This window comes from Lytechinus variegatus, chromosome 5 (genome assembly GCF_018143015.1).
Source record: "Lytechinus variegatus isolate NC3 chromosome 5, Lvar_3.0, whole genome shotgun sequence".
Lineage (NCBI taxonomy): Eukaryota > Metazoa > Echinodermata > Echinoidea > Temnopleuroida > Toxopneustidae > Lytechinus > Lytechinus variegatus.
This window is the reverse complement of record NC_054744.1, coordinates 35,815,778-35,839,209: the sequence shown is the minus strand read 5'-3', so window position 1 is coordinate 35,839,209 and position 23,432 is coordinate 35,815,778. Positions and strand designations below refer to the sequence as shown.

General features: G+C 36.9%; 1 protein-coding gene across 1 annotated transcript; it reads left to right on the top strand.

The window, feature by feature from the left end:
- The first annotated feature begins 707 nt into the window (after positions 1–707).
- LOC121414918 (low-density lipoprotein receptor-related protein 6-like) lies at positions 708–16,866 on the top strand. The gene is made up of 7 exons (XM_041607965.1): positions 708–731; positions 2,597–2,698; positions 7,129–7,200; positions 12,211–12,453; positions 13,555–13,732; positions 13,934–14,058; positions 15,886–16,866. Exons 4-7 carry the CDS (start codon positions 12,222–12,224, stop codon positions 16,194–16,196), a joined length of 846 nt encoding a protein of 281 aa, XP_041463899.1. The 5' UTR covers positions 708–731; positions 2,597–2,698; positions 7,129–7,200; positions 12,211–12,221; the 3' UTR covers positions 16,197–16,866.
- Positions 16,867–23,432: the final 6,566 nt, after the last annotated feature.

The window sequence follows — 23,432 nt, the reverse complement described above, 5'->3', positions numbered from 1 at the left end:
AGCCACCTTTGGGGATGACAACCCTAGCTTGCTTCCATACAGGCTGTGAAGGGGGAAACCCTGTTTCAGTCCCAGGAGCAAGTGACTTCGGCCCTTGGCTACAATGATTTGGTTTGGGTTGACTGCCCATTCTATCTAATTACTATTGTCACATTGTCAATTATGGTTTATTATGTGGAAATCATGGGTCACTTTTTATCATTGTATAATGGCAACATCAGGCCCGAAGAACAATGTAAAAAACTGTTTAATTTGAGAATGAATAGAGATAATGATACAGAAAACATTTCTCTATTTGTCTGCATACCCGATCCGTTTGAGCTCCAGTCGTTGACCTTGATTTATTCACGCTTCCATTTGGGCATTTCTATCAAAGAGGAAAGTTTCTGTGAATTGACTTTCAGTAGCGTAACATGTGTAATGACAACTGCTAACATTTTTATAAGATTTGAGAATTAGAAGAAATATATTAGATCGTAGTCTTTCGTCGGCAGGTCAACCCGCTACAATTGACACAAGTGAAAGTTCAAAAACATCATGTACTAATGGGATAAGTCTGAACTACACCTTGCCCATGTTCACCGAGTGTGGGACTAGACAACATCCAACTGGTATGATGATACAAACTATCCCAAAACTCATTCCTCATTCACTGTCTGATCAAAGTGAATGCCGTGGATCAAAGAGAATGGAAGGTATATCTTCTGGATTTCGTGTCTGCAGATTTCCAGGTAAATACTCATATTTCTTAACCCCCACCATATTATTAGAATGAAGGTTATGGGTCACAAATCAAAGGGTTCATCGTTGGTGATAAAGATACATGATAAGTTATTCATGTTTCTCCAACAATACCATAAGGGTAACACAAGCAACTGTTGCGTGATACCTGCATAACGCAGCAGTTGAATCGAATCCCACTCGGTCTGCCTATAATTTTTGTTATAGGCCGACATCAAGCAGCAGTTGCTGTGTGACCTTTGTGGTATTGTTGGATAAACGTGAATAACTTATACAAGATCATGGGTGTGACCAGTGGCATAACTACGGAGGGGGGGGGGGCATGGGGGGTACGTGCCCCCAATCGGCTGCCCCCCCAAAAAAAACGGGGGAAAGGAGAAACAGAGGGAGAAAGGGGGAAAAAACGTAGTGGGAAAGAATAAATAAATTATTGTTCATTGTAATGTTATATTATCATTATGTTATGTTATATTACATAAGAATAACTTTATGTAACATAATTTGCTCGCATTATCTTGTTAATGAGATATATAATCCTGTTGTACTACAACCTCCCGTTGTCAAGTAAATATACACCAAATATATTTCCTCGCACTTCGAATTATTATTGTTTTATGTAGTGACATATGCCTCTTTTTCATGACTACTTAAAGTAATTGCCCCATTTTAAGTATTTAATATAAAACATTTCGTGTTCGTGCTTACGTTCGCATTAGTGGATTGGTGATATATGTCTGCTCTTCATGAATTTCTATAATCAGCCCTTAAAATGTCCCTTTTTCTGATCTGAATATATAAATTTTTTAGCTTGCGCTTCGCGCTTGCATTATTTGGTCGGTGAAATACGCATGGTCTTCGTGAATTCCTACAAACAAGCCTTAGATTGCCCCTCTTTGGGTCTGAATTTCCTAAATTTTTAGCTTGCGCTTTGCGCTCGCATTATTTGATTAGTGAGATGCGTATGATAATCATGATTACAATGAGTAAAAAAGTGCTTTATGTGTTTAGATGTAAATAATTCTAACAAAATCAGCAAGCGCTTGGCACTCGCATTAGGTGACTATGCTGAGACATGTATACTCCTAGTGAATTCCTAAAATATAGTCCTTAAAATGTCCATCCCTGTTTGGGGCCAATATGTACACATTCTTCAGCTCGCGCTTCGCGAGTACGTATCATGATTACAAAAAATGCTTATAATGTCCCCTTTTAGGTCTGAATACCAAAAAATTCAGCTCGCCCTTCGCGCTCGCATTATGATTGTGATCAGTGAAATACATATCCTTTTAATGGCACTGTCCTTAAAATGTCTCTATTAGGTCAGTATACCTGGCAACTGAGCGCGCTTTGCGCGCTTAGTAAGCAACTCAAAATTTTGCCGGTGCCCCTCCAATGCCGTGACCCACGGTACGCCACCGGGTGAGACGGAAAGCGTCTTTTAAACTTGAAGTAACTGAAGGCCTTGTGAGAAATTTCGGCACAATTTAAGGCAAAAAATGTCACTGAGGGACAGTTATATATTATGTATATTATTATTCATACACCGCGATCATGGATTTGTAATGTTCTACCGCCTTGGCTATACAGATTTGAAAGGAATAGGATTGAGATGAATAATGAGGGCAAGAGAGGGAGGGAGGGAGGTAGAGAGAGAGAGTGAGTGTGTGTTTGAGAGAGAGAGAGAGAGAGAGAGAGAGAGAGATTGTGCAATCTGTAAATTTCCTGCTTATATCACTATTGTAAAGAATAAACAATAATTAGTTTTACTAAGCGATTGAAAAATAAAGTAAATCTGCTCGCCTTTAATTATAATTATTGATCAAAGTTATATTTGATACCCCACAACACTGTCCAGATTGTGACAAACAACCTTGTGAAAACGGCTGGTGTGAAGAGACTAAGAAAGGGTACAGATGTCACTGCCCGACGGGATTTCAAGGAAGGCACTGTAATGAAGGTGAGAAAAAAAAATAAAAACGATTTTTTTTTTTTACTATTCAATAGAAGTCACTTTTGAGGATATCAATTGCTCTTCCGAATTCAAAATTTCGTGTTGTGTCGTCATCACCGTCACAACATTCTCGTTGTTTTTGCAGCTAATTGTTAAGATATAGGACACAAATGTGATTTTCCAAAGAATACAAAATATGTAATAAAGTTTGGTTTCCACGAAATGCTGTCAGTTCAATTAATTTTAATTCAATATTTATTCAATTCCAATAAAAACAATTTGAAATACAATATTACAGTTGTCATAATACACAATATTGCAAGAATATAATGTAAAAATGCATTGCTACATGTATGTGGATTACTTTTAACGGATATAGACCAATTTCACGGCCGGTTTATGTATTTGGCCCTCTATCGGCGACGCCATTGCTGCGGTGGGCAAGTGCGCTGACCGCGATTGGCTCTGTGTACAAATTCAATGAAAGATTACAGATAAGCTCTGATTTTGTGTCATTAACTTCATCATAAATCAATAAAATAAAGCATGGACACCTGGGTAGACGATGTAAGACAATGGCCATATCTGACCGATGAAGGTATGATGAATTTTTGCACTTTGGCTACTTTTTCCCCTTAGTTTTGTCAGTAAAAGTGAGTTGATGATGACCAAGAATCGCTGTTGGTTTTCATCAGGGAGCTCACTTCTTGTTGCTAGTAAATTGTGTTAGAGTAGCGGGAGAGTGAACGAGAGAGAGAGTGAGAGAGGATGAGAGAGGGGAGAGGGGGAGAGAGTATGTGTGAGAGGAGGGGGATAGTGAGAGGGGAGAGGGGAATAGTGAGAAAGGGGGAGGGTAGTGAGAGAGAGGGGGGGGGGGGGCTAGCGAGAGAGTGTATGAGAGAGGGATAGTATAATACAGAGAAGGGGATAGTGAGAGGGAGAGAGAGGGAGGGATAGTGTGAGGGGGAGAGGGAAAGAGAGAGAGAGAGAGAGGGACTGATATTTCCATCTAAGCATGATCAAATAAATCCCCCCTCCCCCAAAAAACCCACTGAGGCTATGTGGCACCACATTTTATGCAGGCCTATAAGTATCCAAAAGGAGGGGGCAAGGCAAGAGAATAAAACAGAGAGGAAGGAGAAAGGAGGAAGGGGAAGAGAGGGCCAGGGCCCTGTTTCATAAAAAGTTGTTATGATAGCAACTCCTGCTGGAATGTTAACTACCATGGTAACAGTGAGAATGCCCATTTCATAAAACCTATGCAGGGAGTACGGCTTCACACACAAACGGGCTTCATGAGTCCAAGGCGAGTGAATTTCACATTCACTTTGCTTCCAATCCTGAAGCTTTCTCCAATTGTTGTGGCAATTGAACACAGCACAGCTGCGACCTGAACTTCTCCGATTAATGCTCATTGTTATAGTCCAGGATAGAAGAGGCGTAACCTTGTTTTTTTATATATACAATATTTTTTTATGGTTTCTTGTCAATTCGAGGGTGCTGATTACGAATCTGAATGATGCCACTCGTGTAACCTTGAGCATTTTCCGCAAATTGGCAAAATCCAATATGGCCGCCAAAATATGCAAATTACCCATAAAAATCCTAAAATTGTCCGCACATTGGCTATGAAATGCATGGAAGCGTGTGGCAGGAGTAAAATACACTCTGAAAAAATAATTTTTGACAAAATATTTATTTTCCTGATATTCAAAATGGCCGCCATAGTCCATTGTATACTCTATTATGTACAATATGAATAGGGAAAACTGATTTTTACAAAAATGAGCACTAAACCGCAAAAAGTTGCGATATATGAACGAAGTAATATTTGCAAATCATCATTACTAACGAGATATATCATTTATTATGTCATAAATGGGAAGATTTCTGTATTTTGATGTCTAAAATGGCCGCCACTGGCCCAAACAGTATTACGTACAATGGCAATGGGGGCCAAAAAAATCACAAGAGTGATCACTAAAATGCTTATTATTAAGATTAAACGAGTTGAATACTGACTAAAAACATAATTGTTAACGAAATATATTATTAATATGCCATGTATGTGATGAATGTTGTATTTAGATATTCAAAATGGCTGCCAAAGGCCCTAAAAGCATTATGCACAATGAGAAAGAGGGGCAAAAAAATCACAAGAGTGATCACTAAAATGCATATATATGTGATAAATTAATGGGATACTGTTTAAAACACATATTTTCTAACGAAATATATCATTCAGGTTTAAAGTTTGTGTTAAATACTGTATTTTTACTTTCAAAATGGCCGCCAGAGACATATGCACAATGCAAAGTGGGAAACCAATATTAGCACAATAAATGCAAGTATTAGTGATCTATTGTCTGAAAGCATGATTTCTATTAAGAGATATCATTTATTCTGCCAGTAAGGTGATATATACTGTTATTGGAAAATCAAAATGGCCGCTACAGGCCCTACGATATTATGCACAATGTGAATGGGAACAAATTATTTCACCAGAATTTGGCTTTGCTTGGCTAAATGGTGATGTATGAGTGAAATATCGTCTGAAAACATGATTTATAAAAAAATATATCATCTCTTATGCAATTTATGTGATAAATACTGTATTTCACCATACAAAATGGCTGCCATATGCCCTTTTTGTGAACATTATTTGTCTACACTCAAATTGTATATTATACGATAAGGGCTTATGTTGGCCATTTTCAATTTAAAAATGCAGTGTTTATCACCTTAAATACACAACATTATGATATATCTCGTTAGAAACCATGGTGTTAGACAAAATTTCACCCTTGCATCAGAATTCATAATTATAGGCAATATATAGAGTCAAACAAAGACAAAATTCTTTCAAAAGTACACTTTTAGGACCTATGGCAGCCATTTTGGATTTCAAAGTTCAGCATTCATAACCTCCACAACCAATATGTGATGTATTTAGTTAGAAATCATGTTTAAGACAATATTTTTACTCGTATAACACAGTCATATGCATTTCATGATTCTCACTCTTGTGAAAATTAGTTTCTCCATTCGCATTGTACATGATAAATATAGGGATTATGGCGGCAATTTTGAATGTCAAAATACAGCATTTATCACATAAATTACATAAGATATCATATATTTTGTTATAAATTATGCTTTCAGACAATATTTTACTCATAGATTACTAATACCTGCATTTATGGTGCTCACTCCTGTGAATATTGGTTTCCCACTTTGCACTGTGCATAACACTGTTATTGTCTCTGGCGGCCATTTTGAAAGTAAAAATACAGTATTTAACACAAACTTTAAACCTGAATGATATATTTCGTTAGAAAATACGTTTTTAAACAGTATCCCATGAATTTATCACATATAATATGCATTTTAGTGATCACTCTTGTGATTTCTTTGCCCCTCTTTCTCATTGTGGATAATGCTTTTAGGGCCTTTGGCAGCCATTTTGAATATCTAAATACAATATTCATCACATGCATGGCATATTAATAATATATTTCGTTAACAATTATGTTTTTAGTCAGTATTCCACACGTTTAATCTCAATAATATGCATTTTAGTGATCACTCTTGTGAATTTTTGGCCCCCATTGCCATTGTACGCAATACTGTTTGGGCCCGTGGCGGCCATTTTAGGCATCAAAATACAGAAATCTTCCCATTTATGACATAATAAATGATATATCTCGTTAGTAATGATAATTTGCAAATATTACTTCGTTCATATATCGCGACTTTTTGCGGTCTAGTGCTCATTTTTGTAAAAATCAGTTTTCCCTATTCATATTGTACATAATAGAGTATACAATGGACTATGGCGGCCATTTTGAATATCAGGAAAATAAATATTTTGTCAAAAATTATTTTTTCAGAGTGTATTTTACTCCTGCCACACGCTTCCATGCATTTCATAGCCAATGTGCGGACAATTTTAGGATTTTTATGGGTAAATTTGCATATTTTGGCGGCCATATTGGATTTTGCCAATTTGCGGAAAATGCTCAAGGTTACACGAGTGGCATCATCCAGATTCGTAATCAGCACCCTCGAATTGACAAGAAACCATCAAAAAATATTGTATATATAAAAAAACAAGGTTTGGTCAAGTTTCTATGGGGCCTATCCTGGACTATAAATCTTACAAGAAATCTGCTCAATTGGTCCAAAATAAAACAAAAAATCGAACGAATGTACCAAATACCCTATTGACTTGTGTACTATAAAAGTTGATTCGCCCACCGCAGCATGGCGACCAGTCTGCTGCCCTCTCACGTTATGAAATTGGTCTATACGTTTTCTGACATGAATGCTCTCATACCAGTTCGTTGATTTACTTCAAAATAAGATTTGATTTATATAAGTTGATGCAAATTAATATCTATTTCCACATAAATTGTGTATGTTGTTGATTTAATCAGAATCTGTTCATGGTTCGAATAATACAGAGACACTTCAGTCGGAATTATTGACTGGTGGTAGGCCCAAGCAAGGTAAGTGCCATTGAAACCTGTACAGTTTAACGTGTTTGATAAGAACAAAAATTGATTCAGTGATATCTTATAATGAATTTATAAGCGGTTGGCATTGACCTAATTAAGTAATTAATTGTGTATCCACTTGGTCTACTAGCAGATGGTCTATTTCTCAGACCATCTAACATAGATCCTCGAGGGTTTTACAGATGCGACGAAAGTGGAAAGAGGCCTGTGTATTGTTTGAAGCCGGCATGAAGCCGTCCTCAGTGATACGTGTAACGTCCCAATTGGACTCAGGTCGGCTTTATGGCGAAAGTGATAGCGAACGATACACACTAAGAAGAATAAGTTCAACTTTGCACATTTAAAGTTGAAGACCAGAAGTTACACTGGGTGCAACTTCGTACCATTTTAGAAAGGTGCAACTTTGCACCTCTCTGAAAGGTGCAAATTAGGGAAAGAGTTTCATAATGTACCCCCACCAAAAATAACAAAAGATTGTCGAGACTTCCGGTTTGTTCACTTCAGATTTTTAAGTGTTGCTTACCCCCCGGGGGGGGGGGGCACTCAGTAAATAATGCATAGTGGGTATGTGCCGCGGAGGGGACCCCCATTTTCACACTCAAATTTCCGTTCCAAGGCATAGCATTTTTGACTTGTTGAGAAAAAGAACAAAGAAAGCCGCTCCAAAGCTTCGCATATTTTTCGTTACGCCGCTCCGATCGCATTGAATGAGCTGCAATTTTGGTGAAAAGCGGCCGCAGAGCTCCCCGGCGGAGGCCGCTCTAGCTCTAGCTGCATCATGCACGCATGACCGTTCCATAGGGATGCATGCGCACTCACACGCTGGCGATCCGTTCCAAGGACCCCCGTTTTCACAAACATTTGTCGTTCCGAAGCCCGTTCCGAGGACCCTCCTTTTTACAATAAGCCCGCTCCAAGGCCCCCGTTTTTTGTCTCGCCCGCGGCACACCCCTACCACTTTTTTGGTCGAGTGCCCCCCCGGGTGCTTACCTTGCTTGTGACTCGAACTCGCCTTGTTGTAACAGTAGAGAGATTTCGATTGTCTGCGACTGCAACGTATTCCTAGTTCACCGGAAGTGGTGACACCGCTCGTTCAGTATCACGTTCGTACATTGATAAAAACAGTTTCGATTTAAGTCGACGTACCCGTACCACGCCACAGCATATACCAGCGTGATAGCGAGCGGATCGTGGGCCGATGCTTGGCCGGAGAATCAGGCGTAGCATCACGCTACGAACCAGTTGGGCGACTGTGGGTGCAACATTTGCACTCGTGCGCAAAAAGCCGAAAAAACACGGTTGTTTGGAAATAAAACATCAATTACCTATCGGATATGTAGTGTCTGAAAACAGGACACACTAAATGTAATGGAAAAGCTGGTAACAAGCAGTAATTTGCAGTTTACCAGCCCTGCTGAATCAACGAAACTCGAGTGTTGATGCGGCTTCATTCATTTTTGCCAAGCTGGGATGACGTCATCATGTACGAACTAGCGCTCGTTCGAGCACTATGACACCGAACGTCAAAACCCTCAAATACGAGTCACAGATTTGGTCAGTCAACGAGAAGGCTCGTCACAGATTACTTCGCGCATGCGCAGTGCTCCCAAAATTCCTTAATCTCGTACGTCCACATGGCACGTCACAGAAAACGAAAGGTCTCAAGTAGTCAAGACCTCTTTCCGCTATGCTAGCGAGAAGCGCTGACACCCAAAGGGATTAGACTTGTCTAGACTTACAGACCCTTTACTGACTAAATAAGCCGATGTCTATGGACAGTTATACTCGCACTCGATCCTGCTCGAAATATGACGGAATAAAGCCATATTTTAGTATGTATTTCCACTATCACATCATATGTGTTCTATATTAGGGACAGACATATTATTTTGAACCTTTTTATCCATATTTTCATTTTCAATTTCAGTGGGCGGGGGTATACATATGGAACACTTCCCCAAATTAGCACCTGTAAGGTGCAGAATGTCACCCACAGGTGTTTATTTGCATCAAGAATTGTGACAGGAACAACTTGCCCCCACTCACCCGCTGCGGGCCTGCTCAGGTGCGATGGTGGGTAAAAAGTGCAAATATGCTCGAATACTCGCTCTGCACATTTTCAAATGTTTTCCCGCAAAGTTACACCCCTATTTATTAGTGTATACATTTATAGCTGAGGTATGAACCATGAAAAAATAGTATAATAATAAGTGACTCGTCAGTGTAGCAGAGGTGTCATGATCATGAGGCTGCCTAAAAATTCCAGCGTGAAGGCGGCTTTAAATCCGATGCATGTGTTTAACAAGAGCCCCCCCCCAAAAAAAAAAAATTTGCTAAATGTCATTTAGGCAGTGTTTGATCCTCGAGATCGGCCTTAGTGTGGAGGGAAATTTCGTGGCGTTTGCCTTGTCCATTGCCTCGTTGTTGGTCTTGTCCTTTATCTAGGAAGTTTGAAATCCTTGTCACCATGGTCATTGTGCCCCTTTTCTATTGCTCGAGATATCTCCAGACGAGGCTAGGACATATTCCAGAAATAAGGTAGATAGCCAACAGTTATAGCTATTTTTGGTTAAATGGGAAATCATTTTTAATGGTGTGATCTTCGCACTCGGACTTGTGTTGGTCTCCACGGTACCATGGCGTCGGTCGCAGAAAGTCTGGCCTCGGTGGTCGTTATCAACGACAACTACTCATGGTACTTACAGCACAGAAACGTTGTTAGCGCTGACAACGCGCTACCAGAGGACCTGTTACAACACACTCAGAAATAAAGGTTCAAAACTGAATCCCGAAAGGTTGATGCAAAATCAGCACCATATGGGTTAAATTCCTCCGGTTTAAAATTTTGGGGTGCAGTTTTGAACCCACAGGGTGCAAAAATTAACCCTAACCGCAGGGTTCAATTTCAATATTTTAACCCATATGGTGCTGATTTTGCATCAACCTTTGGGATTCAGTTTTGAACCTTTATTTCTAGGGATACAGTTCTGAACCCGCAGCGTGCAAAAATGAACCCCAACCGCAGGGTTCCAGTTTTGAACCCCAAATCAGGGGTTGAATTTTTGAACCCATAGGGTGCTGATTTTGCATCAACCTTTCGGGGTTCACTTTTGAACCTTTATTTCTTAGTGTGAACCGGTAATGTGACAACGATGCCTAGTGTCACAACAATGCATTATTTTCACATTCAAATGAATGTTTTAACTCTACAATCCAGAGATGCCAAGTTCAAAAAAATGTAATGCGTGAGATTTTCATGACTCGACGTCTCTGAGCGCGCGCGGCCAGTACTTACACTCGTACGTTGCGAAAAGGTGCGCGCGCAACGCGCGCGCGCATGAGATATGGGCTTCAAAACTATGCGATGCACGCACGCTAGTCATCGTATCACGTATAGCTGTGCGCTGACTGCACTTTTGATTCGTCTCGTGTGCCGGGCTAGACGCGAAGGCGGTCAGCCAGTCGTATAATCTGGCGAATAATGCTACTTTTCCTCTTTTTTTCTGTTGGGTACCGATATGCGTGAGAAAAATGGGTGCCATGCGTGAGATCGTGAGACGGACCCTGAATGCGTGAGTCTCACGCACAATGCGTGAGACTTGGTAGCTCTGACAATCCAAAAGATGTGACTGGACATACTGTCAGCGCTCTTTTAGGCTAATTGGGACCTTTCGCAATCCTCACGGACGCTAGTATTAGGGTCCCCTAACACAAAAGTTAACGCTTAATCATACACTTGATTTTTAAGATTGATTGTGCATTACAGTCAATAGAATCAAACGTAGAAAACTGCTCTACGATCAATGCTAAGATTTGTGTTACAGGGGGGTTACAGGCCCTTCAAATCTGCTTTTCGTGTGCAAAATCCCTTTCCACGACACCCGCACCATACATGCATGTATATTACGACTGATGGCTGGAGATATTCAAAATGCAGGACCTAAAATAAATTATGACATGGATAAGAAAGTGGTTTTTCAAACAAATCGAGAAAATATTGAGTGAGGAAAAACTTACTGAATGAAGGCTTAGATATATAGATCATTACAGTCCATCGAATCGATATTGCATTTAATTATTGGTGGATCACTGGCAATTGATTTCATGGATCAGATCAAACTCTCCAGCCGAACATTTCGCATGCGTTGATATGTACACATCATATGCGATACCTTTGAACTCGTTTTCTTTTGTATCTTTTGTTTCTTTGTTTCTTTTGTTTACTCCTTATACACAAACGATGTACCTCTCGCACACGATGTGAGGGGCATTATGTTTTACATTCCCCAGAAATGGGGATTAGATTCAAATTCCGGGGGGACCACTTCCATTGATGAGTGGATACCAGGCACGACCATGGGGTTTCGAAAAGTACCCTAAACAAGGGAAGCAATTCTTTTCCAGATTATGAAAATGCATCTCTTAACAAGTATTTGGCTTGGGAAACCCTACAAGTATTGGATATATATCCCTTTTTTTCAGCATTTTTAAACATCGTTTTGACACCCTTATAACGTTACATAGGCCTATATACGTAACATACCTGCCCACTCTGTCCCCTTTTACGGGTGGTCGCTCCTGGTATCCACTAATCAATGGAAGTGGGCCCCCGGGCGGCCTCTCGAGCTGAAGGAGGAGTCAAATGTGGCTTTGGAAAGTCGTCCTCAATCGGATAAATCGCTGTTACCATAGTAGCAACCAGAATTTTCCACACGAAACGCATATTGAATGTTTCCGTCGCAGATGCGAAAAAAAAAATCTCCTGTCACACAATTTGCATTGCAGGACTGAGTTTTACAACCATGATGACGGGCCCAAAAAGTCCCTTCCAAAGTCAACTACCGTTGTAAATAAGCGTCCGCGTCCTCAAACGAAAGGTCGGGATTAACGTTTCTGTGCGGCCGGCACTGGTCTCAACGAAATCTGTACTTTCGACTGAATACAGAATAAGATTTAGAAGAGAGAACTGACTATCGATATTATCACATTCTAACAATTTAGAATCAAGAGGTATGGTCTTCGTGACAGATCCAAAAGCGGAGAAAATCTTTGTTGCAGAGCTACAGGATGAATTACTGTTCACTCCCATCGCATCTACATTGCGACCACGTGGAATAACGTACGATCCGTTATCAAAGAAGATCTACTGGACCGAAGGGCAAGTGAGACGTATTGTTAGAGCAGACATTAATGGTTCCAACATCGAGATTGTCACGAAGTTTTCTCCTGGTCAATACCGACTCGGTATGTACATAATAATGTCTGCCCTAATTATTCTAGTAATATTAATGGTGAAAAATGTTGAAAACATGAGGTTAAAAACAAATGTTAAATGAATAATAATGTTAATAATATTTCCATTTATATAGCGCAGTTACTATGTGCATATACCCAACTGCACTTTGATACTTAGTATCATATTGTTACCCCGGCTGCAGCTGACCCACCATATCAATGGGCGCTAAAGCGTTCAAGGAATTGATCCCACCGGCACCGGGTACCCATTCACCTCACCTGGGTCGAGTGCGGCACAATGTGCGTAAATTTCTTGCCGAAGGAAATTGCGCCATGGCTGGGATTCGAACCCACGACCCTCTGTTTCAAAGTCCGAAGACTATCCACTGGGCCCTAACGCTTTTGCTAAAATGTATTGACAATGATTTAAAGATCTAAAAGGCTTCTAGTCTGCCCATATTTTGAAATCAGATTATGCATATTATACAGTGTTAAAGAGAATAATCTTGTGTTAATGAATGTCTTATGCATGCACATGATAGCACGGAGTATCTACAAAAGAAACTGCCTGTCCATCTAATAACAATTTGATTTTTTTTCATAATATTTAAACTTTTCAGGGCCCTCAAGGACAGCAGTTTATTAACTGATGAGGGTACCCTGATTAAATAAAACTGAAAATAAAATAAATAAATAAATAATAAACTTATAAAAAAACTAAAATTGTTAACTTCTGCTTGCAAGCGTTTTATCCCTTTCCCACTTGACTGTATATACATTTTATAAAAAAACATATATATTCATTAGTATACACGTGTTTACAACAGCAGTTAAACGAGCTGGAAGAGTCAAGGATAATAGAGATAGAAAGATAAGTCTAAACGAATCATCATTTGTCTTGATTTATAAGGAATTTACAACGTTTCTAAAATTTTTTATTTAATTTCTGTAATATGTTTTGGCTCACAGTAAAGTAAAATTAACACTACACAAAATGAAATATAGAAGAAGAAGAATAAATAGAAGATGAAGAAAAAGAAGAAGAAGTAGAGGAGTAGGAAGAAAAAAAAAAGAATTGATACCATTAATGCGCTATTTTCCCATCAACAGGACTGGACGACATTGTCGTTGCAGTAAAGTCCAGAACCCTGTACGTTGCTTGTCGACGGGTGAATAGAATATCATCAGTATTGATCGCAGAGGGCGGTCCTTTACCATGGAATCAAACAAATTTCTTAACGGAAGGAATCGTCTGGCCCAGGGCTTTGGCTGTGGACGAAGAGCAGGGGTAAATAGTGCTTTCAAATTAAGTTTTGTGTATGATAGCAATATAATATTCTAGACATTTGATACTCTATATAAGTAATAAAAAACACATACACACAAACATCTGAAATACTGGAAGATCCTGTGGAAATTACTTTCAGCATTGTCTATTTTAGAGATCTAACTATTTTAGAGATCTAACTAATATCAATTCATATCCTAGGTACTTATACTGGTCGATGGAAAATACAATAGCACGGACATTTCTCAATGGATCAGGACAGGTTGAAGTGATCTATATGAATAACGAGCTGCAGAATTTCACTGGGCTAACGATTGACCTCAGAAGTAAGAATCTATAAGGGAGAAGAAGGGGGGGGGGGTGAGTCACACAGTTAAGTATTGGAGGCCCTCACGTGTGGTATGAGTATTCATGATATTGACAACTACGAATGACACTGACGTCTTTGTAAGCCAGCTCCCCCTCCCGGTATACAAATGCGAATACGCAAAGCAACAGAAGAAGCATGTATCAAGTGATCCGCAAGTAATTAATCTGGGGCCTATTTCATAAAGAGTTGTTATCATAGCAAGTTGCTATCATAGCAACTCTGGTAGAATAGCAACTTTTACTTGCTATACTAGCAACTTGCTATGCTAGCAACTTTGCATAACTTTTCATAAAAGCACATTCGCTGGATAGTCAGCTTGACTTTCCAGCGAATTATTTGAATAGTCATGCACGAGGCTGATTAGGGGGAAATCCCCTTCCTCTCCACTTTTTTTTCAATTTGAGGCTTTTTTTTTTATTTTAGGCCTTAAATTGAACATTTCCACATAGATCTACCTTCCTCTTTTTTTCCCACAAGAAAAAAAATCCTCTCCATTTTTCTTTTTTTTAAGTCTGTCTATAACCTCCCTTTTTTATCCTTGGCCTGCCCTGGGATAAACTGGAAAATTCGTTGTTTCGGAGGATCTTTTTAACATTTTTTTTATGGGGGGGGGGGGGGTAGATATAATTTAGACATAATTTCTAATAGAAAGCATAACCTTAGGATATTATTTATTAGCATTATTATCAGAGACATTGCTCTAAATATCTGTTCTCTTGTAAGAGCCCTTCGGGCATGCGTGAGCACAACGTACGCCCTTCTTAACAATGAACTTGACATTGATATACACTTTACAGTGTCAACTTGACGCTCCCCCTTTACCAGCGTCAAATATTTAACCCTATTTGACGCTCCAGTAACCATACTTGACGCTCCATTAAGAAGTTGACGCTACTACTGGAGCGCGAACTTTTTATGAAATGTGCTGCAGCGTCAAATATTAAATTTGACGCTGCAAGTAAAAATTTGACGCTGTTTTGGGACTTGACGCTGACGCTGTGCCTTTATGAAATGGGCCCCTGGACTCCCATCACATTTCGGGAATTAAAAAAAACAGTAGCCTGTTGATATTCAGTGCATTGCGATGCATTTTTAAAAACTGTTTTTGTAAGTAACAAATTGTTCACTTTGTGAATTTGTAACGATAAATGGATGGGTGTTAATCAGTATTGAATGCAAAGTGTAGCATTTCGAAAAGTCAACCTTTCAAAGCCATTTTAATTAAAAAAATCCGGAATTTATTAAATACACCCCTCGGCAAAGCGCGTTCTTGATAGCTTTAGGAAATATAGTAATGCAAATCACGAATAAGTTTTCGTAAAAAAAAAGCATCAAATGAAATCGACAGAACATTAAATCAAAGAGAAAAAAGTATCCAAGTAATTTTAAAGGGGGCAGCTACATGTACGTCAAACGCCTTTCGTTGGCAACTTCTACATGCATGTTCTAGTTTATTTTCAATAATGATAGTGAAAAAGCTTGCAAATACTAAAATGATCGATATCTAGTATTAGTGAAGATAAAAACAGTGCTGTTACAAGTATACAAGTAATGATATATGGTAAAGATAATAACTGCGCAATTACATTAGTAATAGTAAAACAATAGCAGTAGAAATCACGATAATAATAATGACGATGACGATGATAATGAAAATAATAATGATAAATGTTCAAAGTTAAAAGAGATACATGTACGTACACAAACAATGATAGTCTACAAAATAATAATCAACAATTACCCATTTCATGTAATATATTCTCGCAACGTTTGTGAATTTCAGGACAGGTACGCCGGATTTTCTTCTACGACTCCACCAAAAAGAGAATCTGGTATAAAGATGCTATCCGATCTACGACTTCAAATGACCTATCATCTGCCTCGGAATACCTTTCTGATGAGAATAGGATGATTGTTAAGAGAGTTAGGCACATTTCTTTCTTTAATAATGTGTTATTCTGGCTGCATGGGGACGAATCGACTGGTATTGGTTTGATGACCGAGTATGATCAAGATAATCAATCCTATATCCGTCAAGATATAGATATCTTTGAAAACCCATATCGAATGCATATTGCCTACACAGGAGATTGACTTTTAAAACATTTTTCATAATTTCGAAGATGAATCTTTTTAGCCATAAGGAGCATATACTTTCTGTGAAAAAGTATTTTCTTTGGGAAATTTTCCTTAAATTTTCAAAATGACACCATCAGTTCCCCCTTACACATTCGATTTACTGTATCAAGGTATCAATATTTCAAATAACAAGTACATGTAAAGACTTTATTCAAGTAAATCTTTGTTATTTAAATGATAGTCTATCGGTTTTAGAAATTGTACTAATTACCTAAAAATGATTGATGTTGAATGTACTTATCGCTTTTAAGTTTAGTAAGTAAAATAATATCTAAAACATCTGTCAAAAGAAATGTTCGAAATGACGTGCGCAATTCCATCTTCACAGCTCCTGTGGGTTCAGGGCAATATCACCCAGTTCATTCATTTCCAGAATAAGATAGGAATATATGGAGAGTACACTTGATATATACTGACATGGGTTTTAGACAAGGATCTATTGTGTGGCCAGACCCACTCCTGGTGTATGTTTCTAAACCATTGGAACTCTCAAGTAACGATATAAGCGGGCGAAATCATAAACTAGCAAAATGACACACATCAATATCTATAAAGCTCTAGGAATGTAATTGATCAGAGTAGTGAGAAAATGTGTCTTGATACCTATTATAAAGTGCTGAGAGCTCGGTAGTCAATAATTTGATTCACTTTAAAATATAACTTGATAATGAATTATCAATTAGAGAAGGATAGGTTTGTGGAATAATCTACATGATCGCCAAATTTAAATAATATTGCACATATAAAGAGGTTAAGAGTGTCAGGAAACATTGTATACATGAAACCGTATATATACAATCATATATATATAAATATTTGTGTTTCATTTTCGTTATGTATGAATGTCTTATATGTGTTATCATGTACCCGAAATTTTCAGGTATCTATTTTTTTTTCATTGACGGAAATATCTGATTGTGAAGAGCTCCGCTTATTTTTTTCAGAAACAGTATCACTATGATTAATATAATCATTATCAAAATTATTTGACTTTATTGTTATCATCATTACTATCATTGTTGTTATTTTCATTACAATCATTATTATTTTCACCGTCATCGTATCGAGCATGGACTAGGTCCATGTATCGAGAGAGGAATAGAGTAGCAACGGGAGAGGGGAAAGAAGAGGGGATGGATAAGTTGTATGGTACGTGTCTTTTTTACACCATAATCAAGTACACAATCTACAACCTCGAAAAATTATCAAATCAAGCGAGAATCTTGGAGCAATCCCGGCACACTCTTTTCTAAACTGGATCTCCCACATTTCTTTAAAAAAATATATATATTTTTCATGGCATTTGTGTTCCTTGATGATATGTTTGTCTGGAATTTATTGCTTCGTCATGGTAAATAATATATTTTTAGGTGTCGTTGTGACGACATAAAATGTATTATCCTCTAGGGTGTTGAGCATATCATTTCACAAAATAAATGTTAATTAGAAAAACATTCTCGCAAATGAACCATCGAATGAAATACCATTACTTAACAATATATATACAGTGCGTATACAAAAAGTTGACACTTACAAAAAAATCCTGTAAAATTATACATTTGTAATATCCTGAAGATTTTTTTCACGCTTAACATTAGTACAGATCCATTCATGCAAATGCCGATAAAACTGTCGAAAAATATTTCCGCTTGAGTGAGCACCACTTATTTTGAAAAGTTAGTGAGAATGATGATTTGCACAGAACTTTGAAATAGTTATGCGAATAAAATTAGACCTTAATTATTAGGAACACGTGGAATTTAGCTAGTAAAATTGATCTTTTACCTTTTTAAACTTGTTTCCTTGCCCCAAAACCTTCAAAGAATGTCATTGCGCCCCACCCCACACCCCTACACACCTAGGCCAGCGTGACGATATTTGCTTTACACTGAGATGTGATTTACATGAAATTGCTTAGGCTTGATTTTCATTTTGTTAATCATTGTTAAGCTTGAGAAAAGTGTAGAGAAACAAGCATTAAATGAAAAATGAAATGTAAACCCTCTCTAAATGATAAAAACTTAATAAATAAATGCTGGAAATGTCTGATATAATCTTTTGTTTAGATTCAGTTATTTCCTCAGATCCCGCTGGCACAAAAAAAGGGTAAATGTTGTTGTACTAAGTGTTGAAATTTTTAGTTGGTTGGCAAAATTGTTACAAAATTCTTGGATGTATCTATTCTATATCGATTGACCTCAAGTGCAAGGGAAATGTATGAGAACTGTTTTGCAGATCAAGTTTGATTTCCCCTTGACACAGCGTGAAAACGAGCATTTCTGCGAGCTTTACAGAAATGGACAGTGCTCACTCAAGTGTAGCATTCTTTCAAAACTTTAACTTTCATTGGATAGATGAGACCCAAACCCAAATAGAATATATGTGAAAAAATTGCCCACATTTATTTTTTAAGTCCCAGGGCTTTTTTCAAAGTGTAAACATAATTTTTGATACGCACTGTATATATATAAATATATATATATATATATAATAAAAATGAAAATTAAGGTCCTGCGTCGGTTGTGGTAGTATAAAGCAAAATACAACGTGAAAAAAACAACCGTAAATAGAAAAGTATTTTGCTATACATATATATATATATATATATACATATATATATATATATATAGGGCAGATAGCTTTGGGGAACCTTGATTTAAGCTAAGCGTACCATTGTTCTCTTCATCCATTTCATTTACAATATATTTTTTCATTAATTTCTCCCAACTCGTAATTTTACACAAAAGTGCCTTGAAATGTGGGCCAAGGTCAAAATTCAAAAGTTGCAAAATAACACAATATTGAGAGTCACTGTTCTTTTATTTCCGTGGTGATGAGGGAGTTTCTTAGCGGTTTCTCTTGTTTTCATGCACCTTAACATCCACATCAACATTAAAACACTTCTGCACATGCAAACACATAACAAACAAACATGCATGGGTATTTCAAACCACAACTCAAACCATGTTATCTCACAGATCTCCACGTTAATGTTGATGTTAACGTGCATGAAAACAAAACAAACATTGCAATTTTCATGTACTCTTGCCATAATAATGTTTTACCGAAGACACTGTTGCAATACTTCTGTACAAATAGTTCCATAAACATGTATATGACTAGGAATGCATCAAACTTTCACTTGCCATTTTTTAAAACCTCTTTGTATAAACAATCAATATTTTATCAGGGTCCTGTCATTTGGAATTCTATTCCTTGCCAGATTCGCAACAGTAAATCTCTAAATGTTTTCAAAAAGAAATATAAAACTTTTTACTGGATCATTATCATTTGCATTAATATTGTAGGCTCTTGTTTCGTAGTTTCGTTTTTGGTCTAGGGTCTGTACGGTACTTTGTTTTCTTAATTGTTAGTATAATTGTGTTATTTCAATTTATTTCATTAAGTATCTTGGGTTGGCGTTTATAAGGCTCGTCCTTTCTTGCCACTGCCCTCACTCATGTTAACTGGATTTTATTGTATATTTGTGTTATCTATCTTATCTTTTTATATGTTTGTACTTTGTTGACTTCTTTTTATGAGTGAAAAATAAATACGAATTGAATTGAATATATATATATATATATATATATATATATATATATATATATATATATATATATATATATATTGTTACTCGCGTGTTACTCTTTCATTGTTTCACTTTGTTCATTTGTATGCTGCCATTCTTTAAAATAAAGAATTGATTACAATCATATATATATATATATATATATATATATATATGCGCTACACGGGTAGTAAAGTTTTCTGCACCTGGCCTTCCACAGTAATTATTTGCTAAATCAAACAAATTTGTGACCATTTATTACCATTCACATACACTGTTAAAATCATTTAAATAACGCTGTTTACTATGTGAATCACACAGTACTTGTTTAAACAAGTTAAACATGTGTTTAAAATCTTAAACGACCATGCTTAGATTATTGAAATTAAATTTTTGAATTTAAACTTTGTTTAAGATTTTAAACACTTGTTTGAAAAATGTTGTTTAAACTATTTCTAACAGTATACACACACACACACACACACTTTTCCACATGTTTTTATTCAGGATTTCATTCAAATGATTTACACAAACTCAAGATAAATACAAAAAACATTATAAACAACAAATTTTTTTACCCCCAAACTGAAGCAAATAATGATGGAATGCAATATCTAAACAAAATGTACTTTTATGGACCTTTATACCTACGAAAAAATAAACTGAGCCCCGAAACTATAGGTGACCTAATGATACGAAAATCAACATATTGTCATTGCATCCCTAGCTTTAACATACATTTGCATAATTATGCCATGGCGGTAGAAATAATTATACACATACACCCACAACCAAATTCCCTCAGACACACATACATAAACACACATATATACAAATATCTTCATGAACATTTGATTTTTTCACACACACATACACAAAGTACGCACGGTCACCATCATCACTTTCACACCCTCGCACACCCCATACTCGTAAACAGCAACAACAACCAAAAACCCACCAACCTTTGCCTCTCATCGAGCAATAAGCCAGTTCGTAGTTCCACTCTGCGCATGAACAGAAGATTTTGCGCATGATCAGAGGATGGTCATTTGTACTAAAGTGACATGGTGGTTTAAAATCTAATGAGAATAGCACCAACTTCGATGTCTTGATTATTCATATACATTGTGTATTCATATAAAAGGTCATTTTACCAAAATTGTCCATGAAGTAACTACGAATTGGTCGTAGGAAACCCCATGTTCATGTTATGTACTGCTGTATGCTGAACATGATTGGAGTTACATGTACCGATCTCTGAATTAGACATTGATCATTTGATTACTTTGAAATTTGTAATAAGGTAAACTTCAGACACATAACTTTTGTTAGGCTATACGATCAGATTATTCAACGATCTTCTATTGAATCATCGTTTGTTCAACTAATACCAACGGTTGATTACGTTGGCATATCTAATTACTAAACTTCATATACATCATGCTTGTGGGAATGCAGTAATTTCTATTTTAATTAATTCAGTATACATTAATAATCTAAATTGGACTTCAATGTCGATGCGATCAATACATTAGGTAAGAGTGTGATTATAAAAGTATCTTGCGAATGAATCTTCAATACAATACAAAAAGGATTTGGATCAAGATCTTACTTGTTTTTCATTTTTTTACATTTTTTTTATAACTGCGATGATTATATTGCCAGAAACCTCGAGTCATATTGGATACTCGAGTGGCATTCTGGAGCGAAAAATGTATTACGTGACATTTTAACCCTTAGTATTTTTAATGAGTTAAAACAGACATAAAAACCCATCTGATTCTATTTTACGTGCTGTAGTGAGGCAGCGAGAGGTTGCTATTATAGCAACCTAGTCGATCTTCCCATATATTTTCCCTAATTAACAGTTAGCATAGACGACTATAGACGAAGTGCTTGTGGAGTGAACTTGTGGGAATCTTCAAAAATGGTAAGAATTAATTTGAAAAAATATCTTGATTTTTTATACAGTTTACAAACTTAAATATTATTTGTGTCTTGCTGACCAAGCCTACTTTGAGTAATTGATTAGTGATTGTTGCATATACACTCTGTTCTCTTATTTGATTTGATTTTAATAATACAAATAAAGATAATTGAAACAAATCTATATAACAAATACAACGGGAACATAGCTCTTTGAGGAGGTGCGGGTCTACCAAAGGGTTCTCGGTGAGTTAAAATGCATTATTTTTTTGCCCCAGACATGCCAGAGGGATGGGAGAATGTGAAATTATAAGAACAAAAATGCCTGACTCCACTTGGGTATTTGCTACCAATTTACTGATTAAGAGTATTTAATTAGGCCATTTTCTTTCAATAAAAAAATTATCTAAAAACGAATTTCTTAACCACAGGGTGGAAAACATTTTCTTTTCTGGAGGTTCATATCTTCCTTCGTTTCTAGCTCATTGATTGGTATGTATTAATGACTTTTTATATATATCTTTTAGGTTTTAAAAATCCAGTTGAATGTCTATCTAAATTTTGATTTTACATAATTGCCGTTGTCTTTATTGAATTAAGTCAAACGTATAAACTTCAATTCAATCACGCATTTTTTTTTTGGTTCAGTTATATCTGATCTGAAAAAATATCGTAATTCAAATAGATTAAATTCAATGCATTACGGGGACTATTATCAAACCAGAATTTAAATTCAAATAAAGTATTGAGTAGATGATGTGATGTAATGAGAAAATAAATTTATGAAAAGCAAAAGCAATACAAGTTGTAGATCTAAATTGGACTGCCTATAACTCACTTTTTATGATTAAAATGACGTAAGGAATAGCAACAAAAGGGCATTTGCGGGCAAAATCTCTTAAAGTTCGTGACTACATGACTTTAGCCATACATGAAGAATGCTAATATCGTGATGACGACGTTCATCTCCAGAAAATTCATTGAAATCATTGGATACCCAAATAATCATTTTCTCTTCACTAGACTTTTTTCCTTTCGTTTTGGGCATTTTCCACCGCTTGATTTAATAGCCCGAACTTGGCTAATAAGTTGTATTCGAAGACGCCCCATAAAGTAGTGATCTAGAGATATATCGAAGTATTTTAATTTAACTTTTCGATCACAGCCCACCTCGTGATAGGTGAAACAATCAAGACATGCTGCACTGACGATTCAAAACAGAACTACACCTTGCCAATGTTCATCGAGTGTAAGAACAAAGAGAATCCCAACGGAAAGATGTTACAGACCATTCCAAAGATCATCCCTGCTTTATCTTACTCTCGAGGGTGTAATGAGAGAGAAAATACACTGAATATACCACCTGGGAATAGGATGTGCAAATTTCCAGGTATCTGTATGGTGTGCTTAAAAAAGGAGTTAACAGTGATGAGCCACAGCCATGATGAATAGCAAGAATTCGAGTATTGAACAAATAAAACTGTCCAAGGTTTCTATCTAGCAAAGGGCAGCTGAACAATTTTCAATGGGGAAGGGGCGGTGCTGGGATACACATCCAGAGTATTACAATTGATACTTATTTTCCAATTTTTGTACAAGAAAAGTGTATGACGATATACGATAATTATGGAAATTATTGGCATTTTTTTCCTGTAATTGATTGAACGAACGTATTGACACGGAACAAACGATTT

Bases quoted from the DNA above. Each gene is read 5' to 3' on its own strand.
- LOC121414918 (XM_041607965.1), top strand. From the start codon at position 12,222: ATGGTCTTCGTGACAGATCCAAAAGCGGAGAAAATCTTTGTTGCAGAG. The intron at 12,454-13,554 runs GTATGTACATAA...TCCCATCAACAG, and splicing joins TCCTGGTCAATACCGACTCG to GACTGGACGACATTGTCGTT. The intron at 14,059-15,885 runs GTAAGAATCTAT...TGTGAATTTCAG, and splicing joins GCTAACGATTGACCTCAGAA to GACAGGTACGCCGGATTTTC.